At 42.8% G+C, this 17,854-nt stretch overlaps 1 protein-coding gene across 10 annotated transcripts in view; it reads left to right on the forward strand.

Annotated features, from left to right (window-relative positions):
• The window catches only part of lmo7a (LIM domain 7a), a 49,581-nt gene extending 31,963 nt beyond the window's left edge, over positions 1–17,618 (forward strand). For 3 of the 10 annotated variants that reach the window (XM_023430693.2, XM_087169721.1, XM_087169725.1), the window contains 21 exons: positions 567–681; positions 1,554–1,693; positions 2,208–2,883; positions 3,372–3,638; positions 4,106–4,220; positions 5,583–5,744; positions 6,698–6,882; positions 6,986–7,049; positions 7,355–7,411; positions 8,724–8,749; positions 9,348–9,455; positions 11,115–11,201; positions 11,723–12,099; positions 12,327–12,383; positions 13,405–13,460; positions 13,589–13,747; positions 14,232–14,403; positions 14,671–14,997; positions 16,121–16,229; positions 16,688–16,790; positions 16,877–17,618. In XM_023430693.2, the coding sequence (XP_023286461.1) occupies positions 567–681; positions 1,554–1,693; positions 2,208–2,883; positions 3,372–3,638; positions 4,106–4,220; positions 5,583–5,744; positions 6,698–6,882; positions 6,986–7,049; positions 7,355–7,411; positions 8,724–8,749; positions 9,348–9,455; positions 11,115–11,201; positions 11,723–12,099; positions 12,327–12,383; positions 13,405–13,460; positions 13,589–13,747; positions 14,232–14,403; positions 14,671–14,997; positions 16,121–16,229; positions 16,688–16,790; positions 16,877–16,899 (3,385 nt within the window). In that variant the 3' untranslated portion in view covers positions 16,900–17,618. The remainder of the gene's footprint in view (positions 1–566; positions 682–1,553; positions 1,694–2,207; positions 2,884–3,371; positions 3,639–4,105; positions 4,221–5,582; positions 5,745–6,697; positions 6,883–6,985; positions 7,050–7,354; positions 7,412–8,723; positions 8,750–9,347; positions 9,456–11,114; positions 11,202–11,722; positions 12,100–12,326; positions 12,384–13,404; positions 13,461–13,588; positions 13,748–14,231; positions 14,404–14,670; positions 14,998–16,120; positions 16,230–16,687; positions 16,791–16,876) is intronic. The other 7 variants (XM_087169723.1, XM_087169727.1, XM_023430697.2 and 4 more) reach the window with 7 other exon arrangements.
• Positions 17,619–17,854: the final 236 nt, after the last annotated feature.

Below are 17,854 nucleotides of genomic sequence, written 5' to 3' on the forward strand. Positions count from 1 at the left end.
TGGGGGTGGGGGGTGGGGGGTGTTGCTCCACAAAGCTCTATTGACAAAATAACAAAGGGAAAAAGATGGGCACAATAGCAATACGCTGGGTCATCTACCTAAACTGCGGTGTGTCCCAGCGAGAGTTATGACTGAGCAGTAGGTCTAAACACTGATAGCAGTAGGTGAGGTGTGTGGGTAAATCTTTACAGGTAAGTGCAAACGGAGAGTGCATTTTTCCATAGGCTGTGAGCTTTGAGTGACCTTTGCATGATGGGAAAGGCTGTGATATGTGTTACTAACCCACTCAGCTTACATCACTCCACAGTTTTTTTTTTCGTGGTTGGCCAGTGTGCTGTGTTTGCAAGCTAACACTTGGTTGCAGGATAAAGGTTTAACGCAGCCACTTCGAGCATCACTGCAAAAATAAGTGGACAGGAGGTGTAAGCTGGAATATCTTTTGACTATTTGAGTGACGTATCTTACAGCAAGTAAGAGATGGTGCATGCATCCTTGGAGTGGAATTCGATATGCAAACTAAACTTCACCTCCACCTCCTCACTGAAGATGCTGATTTTTCTCCACAGGAGTAAATCAACAAATGATATCCAGGTCGACCCCACCGTCGTCCGTCAGGCTCGCTACGAAGAGCTCCAGAAGTACCGCGAGCAGATAAAGGACAGTGATGATAAGTGGCAGGATGTGAGTACAACTGATACTGATATACAGTATGTGTGGTGCACAGTCCCGCTCGAGGATATCTGTTGTTTGACTCCCACCATTCTTGTTATGCAAATCAAGACAAGCCGACACTGGCAGAAAGATGGGGGGAAAAAAAAAAAGTTTTGGTTTCCAACACAGATAAGGTTGAAGTGAAAGGTGAGCACATGATCTATGGGATCTGTGCGGCAAATCAGGGGGAGCAGGTGTTGTGATGCAGTAGGTGGCCACAGGGTGAAAGGAGAGGTGTTCAGATAGAAGCCAGAGACGGAGGCAGGCACTGATTGGAGCAGCGCTGCCCTGTGGCTATGGACTGTCCTCATTTCCAAATCACAGTGTTTGTGGAGTGAAGCACCAGATACTGTAAATACGAGTAATAGAATTAAGGTGAAAATGTTATGATGTAATGTATGATGTAATGATGATGTAGGACAGACACTGGGATTATTCCTTGAAGGGCAGCAGTGCTCCAAGACAACATAAATGACTCATCACTGTTCAAAGTTAGGTAGAAAAATTAAGTTTAATAAAGTTATGTGCATGTACATGGCAGCCTGTGACAGTGCTGTGTCTGTCAGCAGTCTGATTGGTGTCATGGCAAAATAATGGAGTCTTAAAGCAGCATTTAGGTCACACAGTCCCCAATACACAGGGGAGGTGAGCCGGGAGGAGCCTAAAGCACACAAATAGAACACCTTCAAATGTAGCCCTTTCTCTTTTTTCTGTCTTTCTCTCTCCTTCTCGACTTCACCGTACCGTGAAGACATGCAACACCACCAGTCTGTTTTATCTAGATCTAAGCGGAATTGTCGGGAAACGATGCGTGAGGTGATGTGGTTTCACTTTTTCCGCAGGACCTGAGCAAATGGAAGAGCCGGCGCCGGAGCGTCAACTCTGACATTGTGAAGAAGAAAGAGGAGCGGGAGAAGATAGAGCAGATCACCTACGGCGGTAACAGAAGGTCCAGTACCTTCAAGGATGTGCAAGAGGATAGGTAAGGGAAAACACACCTGCTCAGGTACTTTTTGATAGTGTCAGAATAATGCATTATGATGTTGGTTGATTTATTGTTATAGAATTTACATTTTTATTTTCTCACCAAAACAAAACAAACAACGCACAGTGAATTTCTTCCTCTCTTACACCTTTCTTACCCTCGGAGGGGAATCCTTTGCTAAGGTAATCTAAGAGAAGCTGTGTATGAGAGGTTTTGCAGAGATTATTTGTTGCAGGAGTGAATGAGGAGACTCGAACTGTGCCTTCAGTCAGTGTGAAAGTGTAATTTAATCATGGCTTACAACCTGCCTCCTTTTTTCTTTTTTTTTTGCCCTACCCTCTTCTTTTCAACCCGTGCTCCTCTTTCTGCTCTCCTCCTCGTCTGTCACTGTCCTCCCCATTTCAACTTCTCTACCCCCGACGCTTTGTACTTCATCTTTGATTTCATCCATCACTGTCCACTTTTTCTCTATTTATCTTATCCCCCTTCTCCCCCTCTGTCGGGTCCACAGAGAAACTAAAGGAAGAAGCAGCATTGGCAGTCGTCTGGGATCTCTGTCTTACCTGGACGACAACGAGGACGTATTTGATAGACCCGTCATTGCCCCTCGTACCCGAACCCTTCCTGCCAGGAGCTACACTGTTGACACTCCTTACTTTTCGTCTGAACCCTCTGAGCCTTCTCTGAAAGAGAACGAACCCCCCGCCGCTTCCCCGGCTACTGGCAGGGCCGCTTCCCCTCCCGCTTCACGGGAAGTTGAGAGTGTGGACGGTCTCGCAGGCAGCGACACCACGACCACCGTCACTCGCAGCTCTCTCCGCAGCTCCCAGCCTCCAGCAGCTGCACCTTCACAGAGGAGTCCGGCCTCAGAGTACACCAGAACAGCCAAGACAGAGGAGACCGCAACCATCGTCTCCGCTTCCAGCACCCGACAAAAGGTGCCAGAGCCAAGGCGCCCATTGTCGGGCGCACGGACTGAGGCGGAGGCCCCCTCCTCTGGTTTTCTGCACAAACAACAACCACAGCTCAACTCGATGGAAGCCAAGCCTCCCGGGGTGTCTCGGGTTTCCGCCTCCCTCCCCAGGAGCTACCAGAGATCGGATAGCGCACGTCTAACCTCAGTTGTCGCGCCAAGGCCCTTCGGGACCCAGCCCTCCCGCATCACCTCACTTCCCCGGGTCATTTCAGTGAGTACTACTTCATTTTACAACTAAACACAAACTATCAGAGCAGCACTTAAAAGCTGGGAGTAGTAGTAAGAAATGTTTGCCCTGTTGGTCAAATACAGTGCTGTTTGTTTTGAGTACATCAGTGTTACCAAACAGTACGATCTGATTACTGTGTGAATAATGGATGAAGCTAGTGTTTTTATAATGCTAATTCAACCACTAGAGCTGCTATTTTCAGCCTCCTTCACTTTCATTACTGTTAGAGTAAATGCAAAAGAATATATAATGTTTAATTGTGTCAGGGGAAATAATCTACAGGGCTGATTGTGAATTCGTGAAACACTTTCACACACACACACTTGCCACCAGCTGGTTTCCTCTCATTTTAAAGTCTTTTACAGATTGAAATAGATGATTTTCTGATCATCAGCCAGATGTTGTTGAAGTTTCTTTTACTCTATCTTATTCTTAAGGCTCAAACATTCTTTGCCGTTCACCCCGTACAGATGGACGACTCTCACAAGCGTGTCAACGGCGAGGTCGACGTTTCTAAGAAGACATCAGTGCCGAGCCGCTATCGCCAGTTCGTGACCTCTGAGGACGATGCTGACTCCAGCTCGGCCCACAGCAGTGAAGATGAGGAGGAAGAGGAGGAGGAGTCGCAAAAGACAGCCGGGAAGAGCGCCACCTCCGCTCAGAGCGTCTCACCTGCCCCTCTTCCGGTCAAGAGTGAAGCTCCAGTCAGTCCTGCTCCAGCCAAAGAAACCAGCCAGGTACTTCAAACACCTCCAGATCAGCTCTCTCTGTTGGCTATGTTGAAGGCATTGAAAAATAATACATGTCTTTGTTACATGAATTTTATTTAAGACTCACAGCAACATATCGATACTGTCTCTGATAACGAATGAAAGTATTTTTAATTTTGCATTAAAACTCAATCTAATGCATCATTAAGACTGTTATTTGATTCAGCCTCTTTTCTTATGTATAAATTGAAATTAAAGTGTAGCTACAGGTTGGCATTTAATCAATAGCCATAAATGATTAATACAAGGCTTTCTTGCCAAAGTAGGCCTGCATACACACAGACACACAACCTGACACTCAATCTGACTCCTTTCCAGAGTGATAGAAAGTCAAGACCAGTGTTGTACACTGAACTCTTCCTTTTTTCTTTTATGCTTGTAAAGTTTATTTGCTGTTCATCTCTTCTCACCCGTGTTGCTGGTCTTGTTTGCAGGAGAACTACTGTGAGATGCGGATCAACCTGAACCAGAAGCCCAACAGCAGCAGAGACTTTGGCTTTCGGGCAGCCTGGGACTCAACTGGAGCTCGCGTCACGACCATCCAGCCTGGTAACTACAAAGACGTGTGAGAGAAACGCCCTCAAACAGAGGGATGGGAATTGTTCTCGGTTGAGCTTTATTCACCTTCCAATGTGATGTGCGCAAGTCAGCCAGTCTGGCAACCGGCATTCCCTGCGGTTAAACCCGGTGGAAAAAGATCAGACAGGCAATTGTTATGTATCACTCTCACTAAGCACCAGCTGATGTTTTCAAAGATACAGATACAGGGGTAATACTGGAAACTATTATATTTTACAGCCAGGCTCTGCTGGTTAGCTGTCAGCAGGTTTTCCAGTCCATTTCAGTGGCATTGCCAGGCCTATGTAGGGCAACACCTATCTGGGTCAGATCTGCTGGGCCTGAGCCTCTCTTTCTCCTGAGCTTCCACCACCTCCACATTACAGTACGCCATTTCTTTTAGTCACAAACTGTATATGTGACGCACACATCCCACAGCGATACATGAACTATTAAGTTTGTCACAACAGTTTCGGCCTACGGTGTATTTAAGTGTATTTACCTAGCATTGTTGTGTAATGTCGTGTCAAAACCTCCCTGTGTGTTAACGTTTCACTTCATTTTCATGTCTTTACTTATAAGGACACAATGAATAACATTTCTGTGAACGTGTCAGTGTCAGCCACATGGCAAATGTTCAGCTGCAGCAAGATGTTTTAAAGCCAGTGAGGGGAAAAGTTAAGAAGTACAAGCAAAAGACAGTGAGATGCTGAAATGAGAGCAAAAGCAACAACATCAACATGCACATGACAAATATCGATATCCATATGAAAAAATACATCACAAATCAACAGGAAGAAGCAAAAACACCGATGCATCAGTATAATGACCACATTCACTGTTCAGTACAAGCAGCCAAAGCAGTTTAGAGCAACAGACCATAAATGAGCAGTGGTATTATTTTGCACAAATTAGCCACGCAGATCAATAGATGAAATAAAATTCTAATAAGAATCGCATTGATCTTAATAGAATGTTAATCGTAATATCATGCGTTAAACATGAAAGCCGCGCAGTGAAAAACATCATTGTAAAAATATGAATACCATGTTGTTAATAAAATACTAGTCACCATGTAATTAATGCTCTGTCTCGTTCCACTTGAGATGAAGTAAAAAGTGAAGATGTTTGAAGAGATTCTCTGCATTGTTCAGCCTCTTGCACACGAAAATACATTGTGAATATGTGCATACATTTCCAAATTATTTGTTGATATAGTGTTGAATTGCTTCGCTGTGAAGGCTGTTTGTTGAGGATCCTATAAGTAACTTGTAAAAGCCGACCATGTCACTGCAGCGGTGGAAATGGCGCACCTTTCATGCTGCTAACGCCCCGTCCCTGTGTCTGGTGCAGGCAGCCCCGCTGAGATGTGCCAGCTCCAGGCCGGAGACGAGGTGCTGACGGTGAACGGGCACCAGGTGGCAGAAATGAGCTACACAGACTGGAAGTCCTGCTTGGAGGAGGCTCTACAGGAGGGCAGCCTGGTCATGGATGTTCGCCGTCATGGCAAGAACAGTGAGTCATCTGAACACTGTGCGTGTGTGTGTGTGTGTGTGTGTGTGTATGTGTGTGTGTGTGTGTGTGTGTGTGTGTGTGTGTTGTTTTGTTTTGTTTTTTTGTTTGTGTGAAATTGAATTGAACCACTTTAATGGTTGCATTCCTGGACTGACAGTTTTGCTTATGCTGCTTGCGTTGCTAAACAGTTTTGACACTTTAGATTGGTCTGTAAACTATTGTGAAGTGATCCATGAATGATCTCATGACAGCTAAATGGTGAAGGACCTGTAACTTTTTTTTTTTTCTCATCTTTTGAGGGCGGACCGCTATTGTGCTGACCTCTGTGGCTTTTATTTCTTCTCTTTTTTTCCCCTGTGTGTTTTTCTTGCTCTGTTTTTCCATATTCTTTTCTTCTTTGTATTTCTACTGGTTGTTTCTTCTTTTTACTGCCTTTTCTCTCTCATAAGCATTCCTCTCTCTGTCCCTGCGGTGTGTTCCTTGTGGAGAACTAACCCAGCTCAGGTCCATGGGTCCTATGAGTGTGCTGTTTTTACAGTGTTAGCATAACAGACTTACTTGTTCCAGTTACGTCAGTCTCACCTTATAAAAGTAATAAACCACTCGGAGTAGCTCACCTGAACTAACACACGGTACTGGTTAATATAGTTTAGTGAAGTCCAGTGGTGGTGAGCCTGTTAGAAACACTGTGTGGGTTTATGAAAGCTTTAATAGGCTGCATGGCTGGGGAAGGTGGTTTCTCTGTCACCCCCTGCTGCTCTCTATAACAACACCATAACGGCAACCTTGTCCCCTGCTTTTTAGTCTTCTTTTATGCACATAGACAATTATAATATATATGTTGGATTTCGCATATACAGAACTATTATCAAAATACAGAAAATGCACAAAATCGTGTGGTTTTATGTGCATATACACATCCTATTTTTTGCCACTGCATTATCTGCGTGCAGACTGGGACAGAGATCAACCTTCCCTGCCATTTAAAAGCCATAAGACCATCAATCTGACCAGTACAGATCATCCGATACTTCTAGGTTCATCTGACCCAAACACTGCAAAATCCAGTCTGGATTTCACCTCACACATTTCCAAGGAAACGCTGACATCCAAAGAGGCCCCCGCCAAGCCAGTCATTGTAAGTGACCCAGGATCACTCAGGTTGACTCTTGATCAGTTTTTATCCCTGCATTGTTCCTGTTGTTTTTAATGAGCGGACACCCTGCCATGTCTCCCTGTAGGATGTGGCTTCAAACGGAGTTAATGGAAGTTTCCGTGAGGCGTCGGTGACCATGAGGAACAAAGGTAAAGAGCAGAGCACACAGTCAGAAAGGTTATGAAATTGATCTTGATGACTATTTCTGTATTGGACACAAAAACACACCAGTAGGGAGTGTGAGTGTTTGTTGATAGCTGTGGGAGAACAATTTTTGCAAACACATATTAACGGAAAATTATATTTGCAAAACATAATTGATACATTTTTAGCAACGTGTACTGTTTGTGTAATTCATGTATTATATAAATATAAGGTTGTATCTCGCCCTGGTTGAAGTTGTTGCTCTCCTCTGCTGTGCCTCACTGTATCTTATTTTTCATTTCTCATGTAGAGTCAGAACCCCTATCTTTGAAAAACTTAAAACGGAGGTCAGAGTTTTTTGAACAAGGTAAAAAAAAAAGAAGAAAAAGCACTGACCGAAGAGGGGCGGTGTACTCTTAATGATAATTATGATTTCTCTGTCATCTATCGGCTGGGTTCTCTGTGCTTCTGTGTCACTGAATTCCTCAGATTTCTAAGGGATTTTTGCATGTTTTTTTTTGTTTGTTTGTTTGTTTGTTTGTTTGTTTGTTTTATCAGCTACATCCTCATGTTCAATGGATGAGGAACCTATTATCAATTGATTAATCATGTCAGTATTGAAATAGATTCCTCCCTGGGTCCTTTTTTTTGTAGGGGGGGGGGGGGGGGGGGGGGGCTGTTCCTCTGAGAGTCTTGTCTGGTGCCAAAACTTAACCCTTCTGCTGTGCCCCTTCCCTCCTTCAGGCGGCTCAGGGTCCAGTGTCAGTGCGCTGGTCTACCTCTGTGGTAAACAGGGTTGAATGTGCAGTGACCTCCTCACCTTCGCTTGGTACAGTCTGTGACACTGACATTCTGTTCAAACCGAGACGGCCTAGTGCCATGATTGTCCAACTTCTGGAGAAGTGTCTCTTCCAAAAAAAACATCATACCAAGCAAAACAAGCTGTTTTAGATTCATTTTGAATGTAAGAAGAAACCTTCAAAAAATAAGAAAACTGAAAAGACAATGTAAAAAAAAAAATAGTGTGTGAACATATTTGGCTACAAAGGCTGCACAGAATGTCAGACACAGTGCCAGAGTACCGACCACAAATACAAATCTTAAAATCCTGTTGTGTTTGTGGTGTTTCTGAGTGGTGTCCAGGCTTAACACATGGTTGCACTTTTCACTTTGCTGGGCATGAAGTTAAATGTGTTCCTGTTGCTTTCTTGGCATGTATGTATTGAAGCGTCTGCTAGACTTTTTTTCAGACTGGCTACGCTGCAATGTTGTGCCTCTTATGCATGATGCTGATGCATGTGTTTTTCTTTCAGTTTGTTGTTCTCGCAATCGGTTTATTGATTTTCCTATTCAGAACTATTGGGCTTGCATCCAATGTGAATGTCAACAAGTGGGTGAGCTTGAATTGAGAGAATCAATCAACAAGTCCTAGTGGGTGAAATGTGACCGTTGTTGCTGGAGGCTTGTTGAAAACATCAATTACCATGGTTTTAAATGTCTTGCTCAATGATGAATTGATACTCAACTTAAAAATCAAGTTGATACTTTAATAAGCTGGTCAACTTTGTGTTGCTGTGGCGTACGGCCTCAGGGTTAACTTGTATATCTACGTTTTGTCTCACTGTTCTGCCTGTGCATGGCACAAGTATTGACTACATGGTTTTTTGTTTCTTTTCAAGGAGGATCAGAGCCTGCAATGCCAGATGTGAGTAGTATTATTATGCACTGAGTGTGTTTGCTCCTCTAGCATCTTTTAAAGCAGATACCCACAGTTAGTACAAAGCTCAGATCAATTATTAAGCATCTCACATGGACCGCATTGCTAGCTCACTTCAGAGGCAGGTTTCCTCTGCTTCTTAAGCCTTTTAGTCTCCCAATTACTCCTCTATGATTGCAGGGAGCCTTCATTTTAATGAATCTTTGAAAATGGAAAGTTAAATTCTCAAGGGTCTAAGGAGAGAGGGTATTGTACGTTGCATAGGTTCGAAAGCCTTCTGAGATAATTTTGTGATACTGGGCTATAGACTGTAGATAAAAATTGATTTGACTTGATCAGCTGATGGCTGCAGTGATGCAGTTAACTTATATAACAAACGTGAGGAGAGAGTTACTCCCAAAATGGATGGATGTATATTTGCAGTTTCAAGCTTTACCTTAAAACCAACGTCAGAAACGGGTGAAGGTGTTAGGACAACAGTAGGTAGTAAATACCAGCCAACTGCTGTCACAAGCCTGAACGGTTTATTAGCCCGGATGTACAAGCATGTACATTTACTTTATATGTCTGTCTTCTTTGTCTCCAGATACCTGTTCCTTCAATCACTCCCTCCTCCAGCCGCTGGTCTTGGGACCCAGAGGAGGAGCGCAGAAGACAAGAAAAATGGCAGAAGGAACAGGAGCGCCTCCTACAGGTACATAAAGGCATACTTATGTAGCACTGATCTTATGTTTCAACTCAGTTGCCAGTTTCCTAGATACCCCCGGCTCAGTTTTGTTGGAAATGTTTCAAAGAGGTGTTTGTGCTGTGGTTATGGTGTATTCTGTTACACTGATTTCTAGACAGTGTACTTTTTAATCCAGACAATAAATTGAACTGTTACAGCATCAAATCACAAATGTTATAAACTGATAAAGACTAGGACCGTATTTTAATTTGTATAGAATATACACAGTATTCTCATGTTCACTCTGCGCTCATTGGTATAAACAGAGTGGACAAAATGAAAGTAACAGCTTTCAGAATAACACAATACAGTTACAACCTCTACAATGACCATACAGCTGAATCAGCATCTCTCTGAAACAGTTTCAACTTGTATCGGACCTGTATTTTTGTTGTATTAGATTGCAGTCGGTTTAGATAGGTGTATCTAATAAACTGGAAATGGAGTGTATAGTCCAGTAGTAAAAACTGAAAATACCAAACGATGCAACCACACAATGCACTTGATCTGAAATAGCCATCTGGAAATCTGCTCTGCGTCCCATCTGACAACGAGACGAGGCGCAGAGCTCACATCCAACAGAGTCTGCTCCTAATAGGCTCAAACCAGAAAACTTTAGACGGTGCTCAAGCAGCTGAAGGTAAAGCGTCTGTCCAGTATCCAACTTAAATGTAGTAGAATCCTGTCAAAACACGTTTCTGAGGGTCTATTTTTGGATGGAGATCAAAGGTGTCCAAGCAGAGCTGTAGTGTAGCCGGGAAGCCGCGTTACTCCTCCAGTCTTATTCCCTGTTGGATAAACGGCCTGATTTCATGATGTGCCAGGGAGACTTCCTGCCCAGGGCAAGCTTCTGTAGGTTTATCAACTTTCAGGATGGTTAGGTAACATGTAGGTGAGCTTGGAATTATCTGAAAATAATACAGCTACAACGGATTTGTATTCTTTATGTTATTACTCAGTCTTCCTGCTGTACTGCGGTACTGCATGGCCGTATAATATACCATCCCTTTAAATAGATCTGTGTAGGTTTGTATGTGTTGTATATTTATTTTTATGTTGTTTTTTTTTTTTTTGGTGACCATTCTCAAAACTTAACCTTAACTTGAAAAGCCTGAAAATAATGTACTTAAAATAAAAAAGTTACTGCCCTTTAAAGCCTTGTAGTTACAGTCCTAATCCTGTTCTCCTTTGAAACGCTCTAAATTTTATTTTTTTTAAAAAGTCAGAATGAATATAAGAGATACTTAACCAAAGTTACAGAGGCACAACATGGTAGAATTGCAAGTTTGTTTGCCTTGTTTTTTGGCGTAAAAAAGGGAATATAAGGCCTGTAGTTTTATCTTTGAATGAATTCTGTGTCGACAGCTGTTGCAGTGAGATAAGGATCTTAAAATGCTTTGTACAGATAGAATCAGAAGAGAGCCTGCCACTGTGTGTGTGTGTGTGTGTGTGTGTGTGTGTGTGTGTGTGTGTGTGTGTGTGTGTGTGTAACGACTTTGTTTCATGCTGCATACTGTTATAGAGAATAAATGTGGAGATCCTGAGTTCTGGTGTGATTGGTGTTTTTCAGCATGTCATTAAAACGGCATGACCTCTGACCTCTCGTCCTATTTTTTTTCACCCTAGGAGAAATATAAGCGTGACCAGGAGAAACTGCAGGAGGAGTGGCTGAAGGCTCAGCAGGAGATTGCCAAAAACGTGGTCCAACAGCAGGTAACATGGGCATTTTAATGTGTATAAATGATTCCCTACTACCTGAATGAGCTGGAGAGTATTACAAGGTGGCAATAAGTTCTGACTCATAGCACTAAATTGTCTAAATGTATCCAAAGAGCTTTGATAGTGTTGTTGATCAAAATTGCTATAATTTTCCTGCAATTATGTGGCCAGACACTGGTACTTTTTGGCTTTTAAAAAACAGGTCCTTTTCACATGAGAGTGAGTGAAAGCGAGAGCAGAACAATGTCCAGTCATGTGGATGATATTCACACAGGGCATGCAACATGTGTGGCCTTCCTTTCAGTAATGACAGACGTCTTTTCGGCTCCTAGAGTTGCAAAAAAACTCCCCTCTAGTTGGAGTTTCAAAACACTTGCTGGTTTTTCACCAGTGGGAATAACATGAGTTTCTTCATTTTTGTTGCAGTTCCTCCTAGGGGTTAATTGGGTCAGATTAGTTAACGCCATCATGTGTTTTAACGCTTCCTCCTTTCTGTTCTTTCATCTCTCTGGCAGCCTGGGAGCCTGGAGGTGAACAGCCACATCATCAGCCCACAATCGCCCCTCTTTCCATTCAACCAGCCCACTTCTACTCTGTGGGAAGAAGAAGAGACAGAGAGAAAGAGGAAGGAGGAACAGGAGCACCAGAGGCAGGCGGAGGAGAAGAGGAGGAGGGAGGAGGAGGAGCGAGAGTTGCAGCGTCTCCAGGAGGAGAGGAAGAGGAAAGAAAGGCAGGAGGAGGAAGAGAGGAAGAGGAGGGAGGAGGAAGAGCTGAAATGGCAGAGGAGGAGAGAGGAGGAGAGGGAGGAGGAGAGGAGGCAGCAGGAGGCTGCAGAGCAGCAGCGCAGAGAGCGGGAGAGAGCGCTGGAGCTGCAGCGGCAGCAGCGCCAGTGGTCAGTAAAGACGCTGCTCCTCCTGTACTCTCCTTAAACACTTTAATTCATGTCTTTAGCCTTCCTTCATCTGTCCATCAAGCTGATAATAACACATTCACATGTCAAACATTACCCGCTTTACTGTATGTGCATTAACATAACTGCAACTAATGAGTTTGCATGTGCTTTGTTGCCCACCTTTGTGCTGTAACCCATCTCCCTCTACACACTGCTCTTCACCAAAGGGCTGGTAGCTCCCATGGCTTTGCCAATGTCCAGCCTCCACTGTCCTTTACAGACAGGTTAGTACAGGAGAGTGTGTATGTGTTTGTAAAACTGCACCTAAAGATAATGTTTCTTTCTATATTGAACTAATCATCCACTGGCACTAATAAACCCTGTTGTTACATCATGTACTTTTTATGCGATACATGTTTTGCTTCTTACCCTGTTTTGATGTGTAATAACAATAACAATAATGCCTTAGAATGAGCACAATTTATTACAGTATTTCAGTATAATGACTTGAATAAGTTAAATTGGCATATTTATTATAGGTCCCCAATTTAGCATTTATAAGCAGTACAATATATAAACAATTAGTAAATGGTTTATAACCCACCATAATGTAGTTGTAAGTACATATAGGTATTTTTTAATTGTATTCATTAACAACAGTAGCACAAAAATATGTATTCATAGGCGAAATTATAATCACCTAACACTTAAAATATCCCTATATGTGCTTACATCTACATTTGAGTGTATTATAAACCATTTATTAAATGTTTGTATAATGTCTGTAAATGTTAAATAGGGGAACAAGTAAAGTGTCATTGGTTGTATTTAATGAATGTTGCTTTCACTTTATCTTCTCCACGTTTCCAGCCCCAAATTCACCTTTCTCTGAATTCTTAGCATAATTCTCAGCATCAGGATTTATCTCGGCAACACAGTTTGTTCTTGCCTGAATTGTACCGATTACCGAACCTGCCAAAGCAATGTCTCACAAGCATATAATCCTTCCAAAACATCAACGCCAGATTTTAACAAACAAGAAGAATTTATCACTTATGTGTCATTGCAACCTAAAAATACTAACACCGGATAGCATTACAGTAGATGCAAAATTTAACATCATGTATGTATTTGAAGTAGTAAGTCATGTTTTTTCCTTTCCAATAAGTTTCCTTTACTAAAATAAAATTGTCACATGTTCACCGAATAGTTGAGGTGTCCAGGTACTCTTACTGGACGCATTTGAACCGACTCATTCAAACAAAGTCATTTTTTAATTGCATCTGTCTTCGTTTCGTTTGACAGGGCAAAATCCAAATCATCTCCCCAGCTTGATGAAGAAGAAAAGCCTCAGAAGAAAGGTCAGTTTTCTGGATTTAGCTGTAGTCATGTCAACTGTGACCTGTGTTTCTCTTCCTATTGGCGGTTTTATAAATGACTCCATGTACGCATGTTGTTGCACATATATGTGGGTTGTACCCTACCGTAGGTGTGTATGTTCCGCCGGGAGGCATGGCTCACTGGCTGCTGGAAGAGCAGTTGAGGAATGCGTGTGACAAGCAGGCCCGCAGTGAGAGGGCTGCGTCAGAGCTGGAGACGGAGAGGAGAAACATCCTCAATGCCATGAGATACAGAGAGCCGGAGAGAGGTGGGCTCGGCCCCTGAAGCTCCGCCTCGCGGTTTTAATCTGAAAGCCGGTCAATCAGCTCTTATTTTGACCTCTTTGATTCAGCCGATCAATCAATTATGACATTGCACCAATTCTAAACTTTTACAGCTGTTTGATTAACAGTGGAGGCACCAGAGAATTTCATGTGACAAAAACAATTACGTGATTGATTGCAGTATGATTTCTCTGGGGTGGATAGAGCTAATGCATGCTAATCTAATGCATTTTTTATGCCATGACGTAACTAAAAGGAGTTTAAAAGGAACTGTCTTATCATTGGCTGCAGCAGATTACTTCATAATAAAACTTGGGAAACGTATCTACATCATCACAATCTCATTCTGTTCATCCCATTTTTCCCTGTTTCTGTGCCCGTCGCCATTTGTGATCTATTTTTGACCTCCGAGAAACCTTTCATTTTACCTAGCATAATGTTTCGTTTATCTCTCCCCTCTGGGTGCAGTGACGGGCGGTGGAGTGGGTCAGCAGTCCCTGTCGTATGCTGAGCAGGAGAGGCAGCAGATCCTGAACGAGATGAAGAAGAAAACTCCACTCCTGACGGACAGCAGCTGGATTCGCCAGCGCTCTTCCAACACCGCCACCAGCCAGGAGAGTGACATACCATCCATGCGCCGGTACAGTCACTCTAGCATATATGGGAGTAAAAAATGTAATCTCTGTTGTGTGACAATGGTGGTTGGCTTTATAAACCTACTAAAATTCTGTTCACTTGAAATGAAAACATTTATCACTCTGGCTACCACTCTGACTTTGCTTTGGCAAAATGGGCTGTACCATAAATGTCAAACAAAAACAACTGCCACAGGTAGAGTTGGTAGCCAGACGGTTTAAATGTCTTTACTAACCAGTTAACGTGGGCGTGGCATGGGTTGGCTTTGCAGAGGTGAGTCTCTTGACAACTTGGATGCCTCCTACAACTCCTGGCGCTCATCATGGACACCCAAAAGCAACTCTTATGTCCAAAACTACACCCGGCCTCACTCAGCCCTCTCCGGCAGCACTTCCTTTTACAGTGGCGGGTCTGCGGCCCAGCGGCCCGCTTCCTCCACTCTGCCCTCCTCCTACTCCATGAGCTCCCTCCGTGGCGGGGCGGGAACTCCCTCGGCCCCCTGGTCCCGGCAGACACCTTCCCCGTCACTCTCCACTCCTTCACCCACCACCTCTCCAGAGCCCACGTCTGAGGCTGGTGGCCCTCAGCAGCGGAGCAGGTAAAGTCAGTAATGCTGCTTCGCTTAACACTCCCAACAAGCTGCCTCTAACCTATCACTGGTGTACTGGGTTGTAGAGACATAGTCAAAATGGTGGTGGTGTTGTTAAACCATAACTATGGATGGGGAATGGTGGTAAAGGGAATCTTGAAACTTTTTCTTTCTTTTAATATTTTTGAATGTACTGTAATATGCTGTTGCAGTTGATATTGACATGCTCCATACATTCACCCTCCATTCCAGATCCAACAGGTTATATAAGCATAAAGTCTATTTACATCTGGTCTTTTTGTACAGGTCCCCTGTTTAATTTCATTGTTACACTTGTGTGTTTGTGCATCATGAAGCAACAGCCTAGCATTGTTGTTTGTCTGTCAAAATGACAAATTATCATTGTTTGCTCTGAATTTCATTTTTTTTCAGGCATAAAAAAAACTTTACTAAATACTTTATACATAAGACAAAAATCTTAAATTTAAACAAATTATTTAAAGGAGCTATTTGTAAGTTTTGCTCTCGCTGTATAACTAACGTTAGCATTAGTGGCTTTTTACTTACCAGTCTAGCAGAAACATTTCAAGTTCAGCATCAAACTTTACTCCTTTACTCACCAAGAGCTGTCTCTAGTAGTGCTTCTATTTCCATCACTTCTTTTCTTCTACTGAAGTTAGCATGCTAACCAGCTAGCCCCGGTCCAGTTGGACCGTCTCATCACTTTCCGATACCGAGTCACAGAAGTGTAGGGTCTGCCCTGAAGAGGTAGCGCTTCTCAGAGACAATCATACAAATAGAAATACAAAAACTTTAAATGTTTTACAGAATATTTTTATGGAGCTTCTGTTCCATTTTAGCAGTGGGCATGTTTGGTCCACATCCAAAATTAACATCAAAAACAATCATTTACATCCAGAAGGCAAAAACAACTGAGTGAACAAACAATTAATTAGTTTAACCCCACTGTATACCAGTGTGAACATGTGCTTTGTGTGTGTGTGTGTGTGTGTGTGTGTGTGTGTCTGTGTGTGTGTGTGTGTGTCTGTGTCTGTGTCTGTGTTAACATTCATACATGCTTCATGCATCTGTGCTCGGCTCTCAAATCACAGCTGTACATTCTGTAATCCAGGTCAGTGAGTGGCAAGAAAATCTGTACGTTCTGTGACACCCCGCTGGGAAAGGGAGCGGCCATGATCATCGAGTCCCTTGGGCTCTGTTATCATTTGGGCTGTTTTAAGGTGAGAGTTGGGCTCCCGTCGGCATCGGAGCACATCTGCAGCACGACTCAGCCAATCCTCAAATCTAACTTGATCCCTCCAGACTGTTTTTCTCTTATTACTAACCTGGTAAATCCTGGTGAATCTCAAGGTCCTGATCCCTCTACAGCTGAGCAAAGTTTTTCTGTGCCAAAACCTGAGTGCCAAACTAATCAACCCCTCACTTTGTTTCTTTCTTCCTACGCTTAACTCTGATTTTCGATCCTGGAATTTTGGTCTTGAGTTTGGTGTCATGCATCTGAATGGTTACCTTCCCTGTCTTTTGACTTTCATTCCTCTTCTTCCTTCATTTGTCTCCTTCTGTATCTACAATCAAAGGCTTTTGGTCTGTCTTTCCTCATCACTCCACCTGTGGTCTTCAGTGTAGTTCTAATCAGTTGAGTGGCTTTTTAACTCTTCCCTTTCCTAAACTTCCTCAGTGTATCGACTGTAAGTCTGACCTCGGAGGATCGGAAGCAGGGGCTGAAGTCAGAATACGAAACAAACAGCTCTTCTGTAACTCCTGCTACATGCGATTCAAAAGTAAGTTCGTGATCAATCCGATCAGTATTAGGACGTGTCGGTTTTGGCTTCCCTTAAGTGTAATGTTGCTGTTCTTTTCCTTTTAGCTGGCCAGCCAACCGCTATGTGATGTGGCTGTACTCCAGCAGATTGATGAAGAGACTACTTGTGACAACAACCCATGAACATTGAAAGTGAACAGTGAAGCCATGGGCAGATAGCTGGGAGAACTTGGCTTGGATGTAGTTCCATTTATGACACTAGAAAACCCAGTTTGACTCATTGATGAGAATTATGTTTGTGTTTTTACAGTGTGTGATTGAGAGGGTAAGCTTGCAAAGAAGTTATCTAGTTTAATGTGTTTATATCGTATTAACTATTACAGCTGTATAAAGAGTAAGGGTTCTGCATGCACCAGAGATTTTAAATGTTTTAGCCATGAAACTAGTCAAGCAGTAAACTGACTATAAGATTACAGAGGCAGAGCTTTCTTATGACCTTCACTGAGACAGATTTTAGAGATACTGAGGGAGAACTCTGCAGGATCTTCTCCTCATTTTCATGCTTGTTTTTCTGCTGAATCTTGTGGTGTTAACATGTTTGTCGACCAAGGTGTTCTTGTCAAGCGTATGTGCCTTTTCATTTGTAACAGGGAGAAGTAATTATTAGAGTTCTTTCAAAATATATTTAAAAATAAAGATCTGTCTGCTTGGATAGCACTTGTCTGGAGTTATCACTGATAGATGGAGGATTGTACACAGAAGCAGGTTCCCATGTGGAGAATATATATCCTACTGAATGGTATTGAGGAAAACAGCAACATTTGTAAATAAAACGACTAAATGCTCATCTTCTGTGTTTTTGTTTACTTTTTTTTCAAAGTGAAATTGCATAATTTTTAGTAATGATATTCAAGGATGTGATGCAAGGTTTTTCCTGCCTCTGTTATCAGACATCATTATACTCATCTTTCTCTGTCTGTCCCTCTTATTTTCTGTTTCTCTGTAGTGCCACAGTCATAATGAAAGGAATTTCAATGAGCTCTTGTGCAAAGGTTCAGAGGACCTGCCTGCTCTGTATTCTCC

The sequence above is a fragment of the Seriola lalandi genome, unplaced genomic scaffold (genome assembly GCF_002814215.2).
Source record: "Seriola lalandi dorsalis isolate HSWRI2012SDOR001 ecotype SW California unplaced genomic scaffold, Sedor1 jcf7180002054908, whole genome shotgun sequence".
Taxonomy (NCBI): domain Eukaryota; kingdom Metazoa; phylum Chordata; class Actinopteri; order Carangiformes; family Carangidae; genus Seriola; species Seriola lalandi.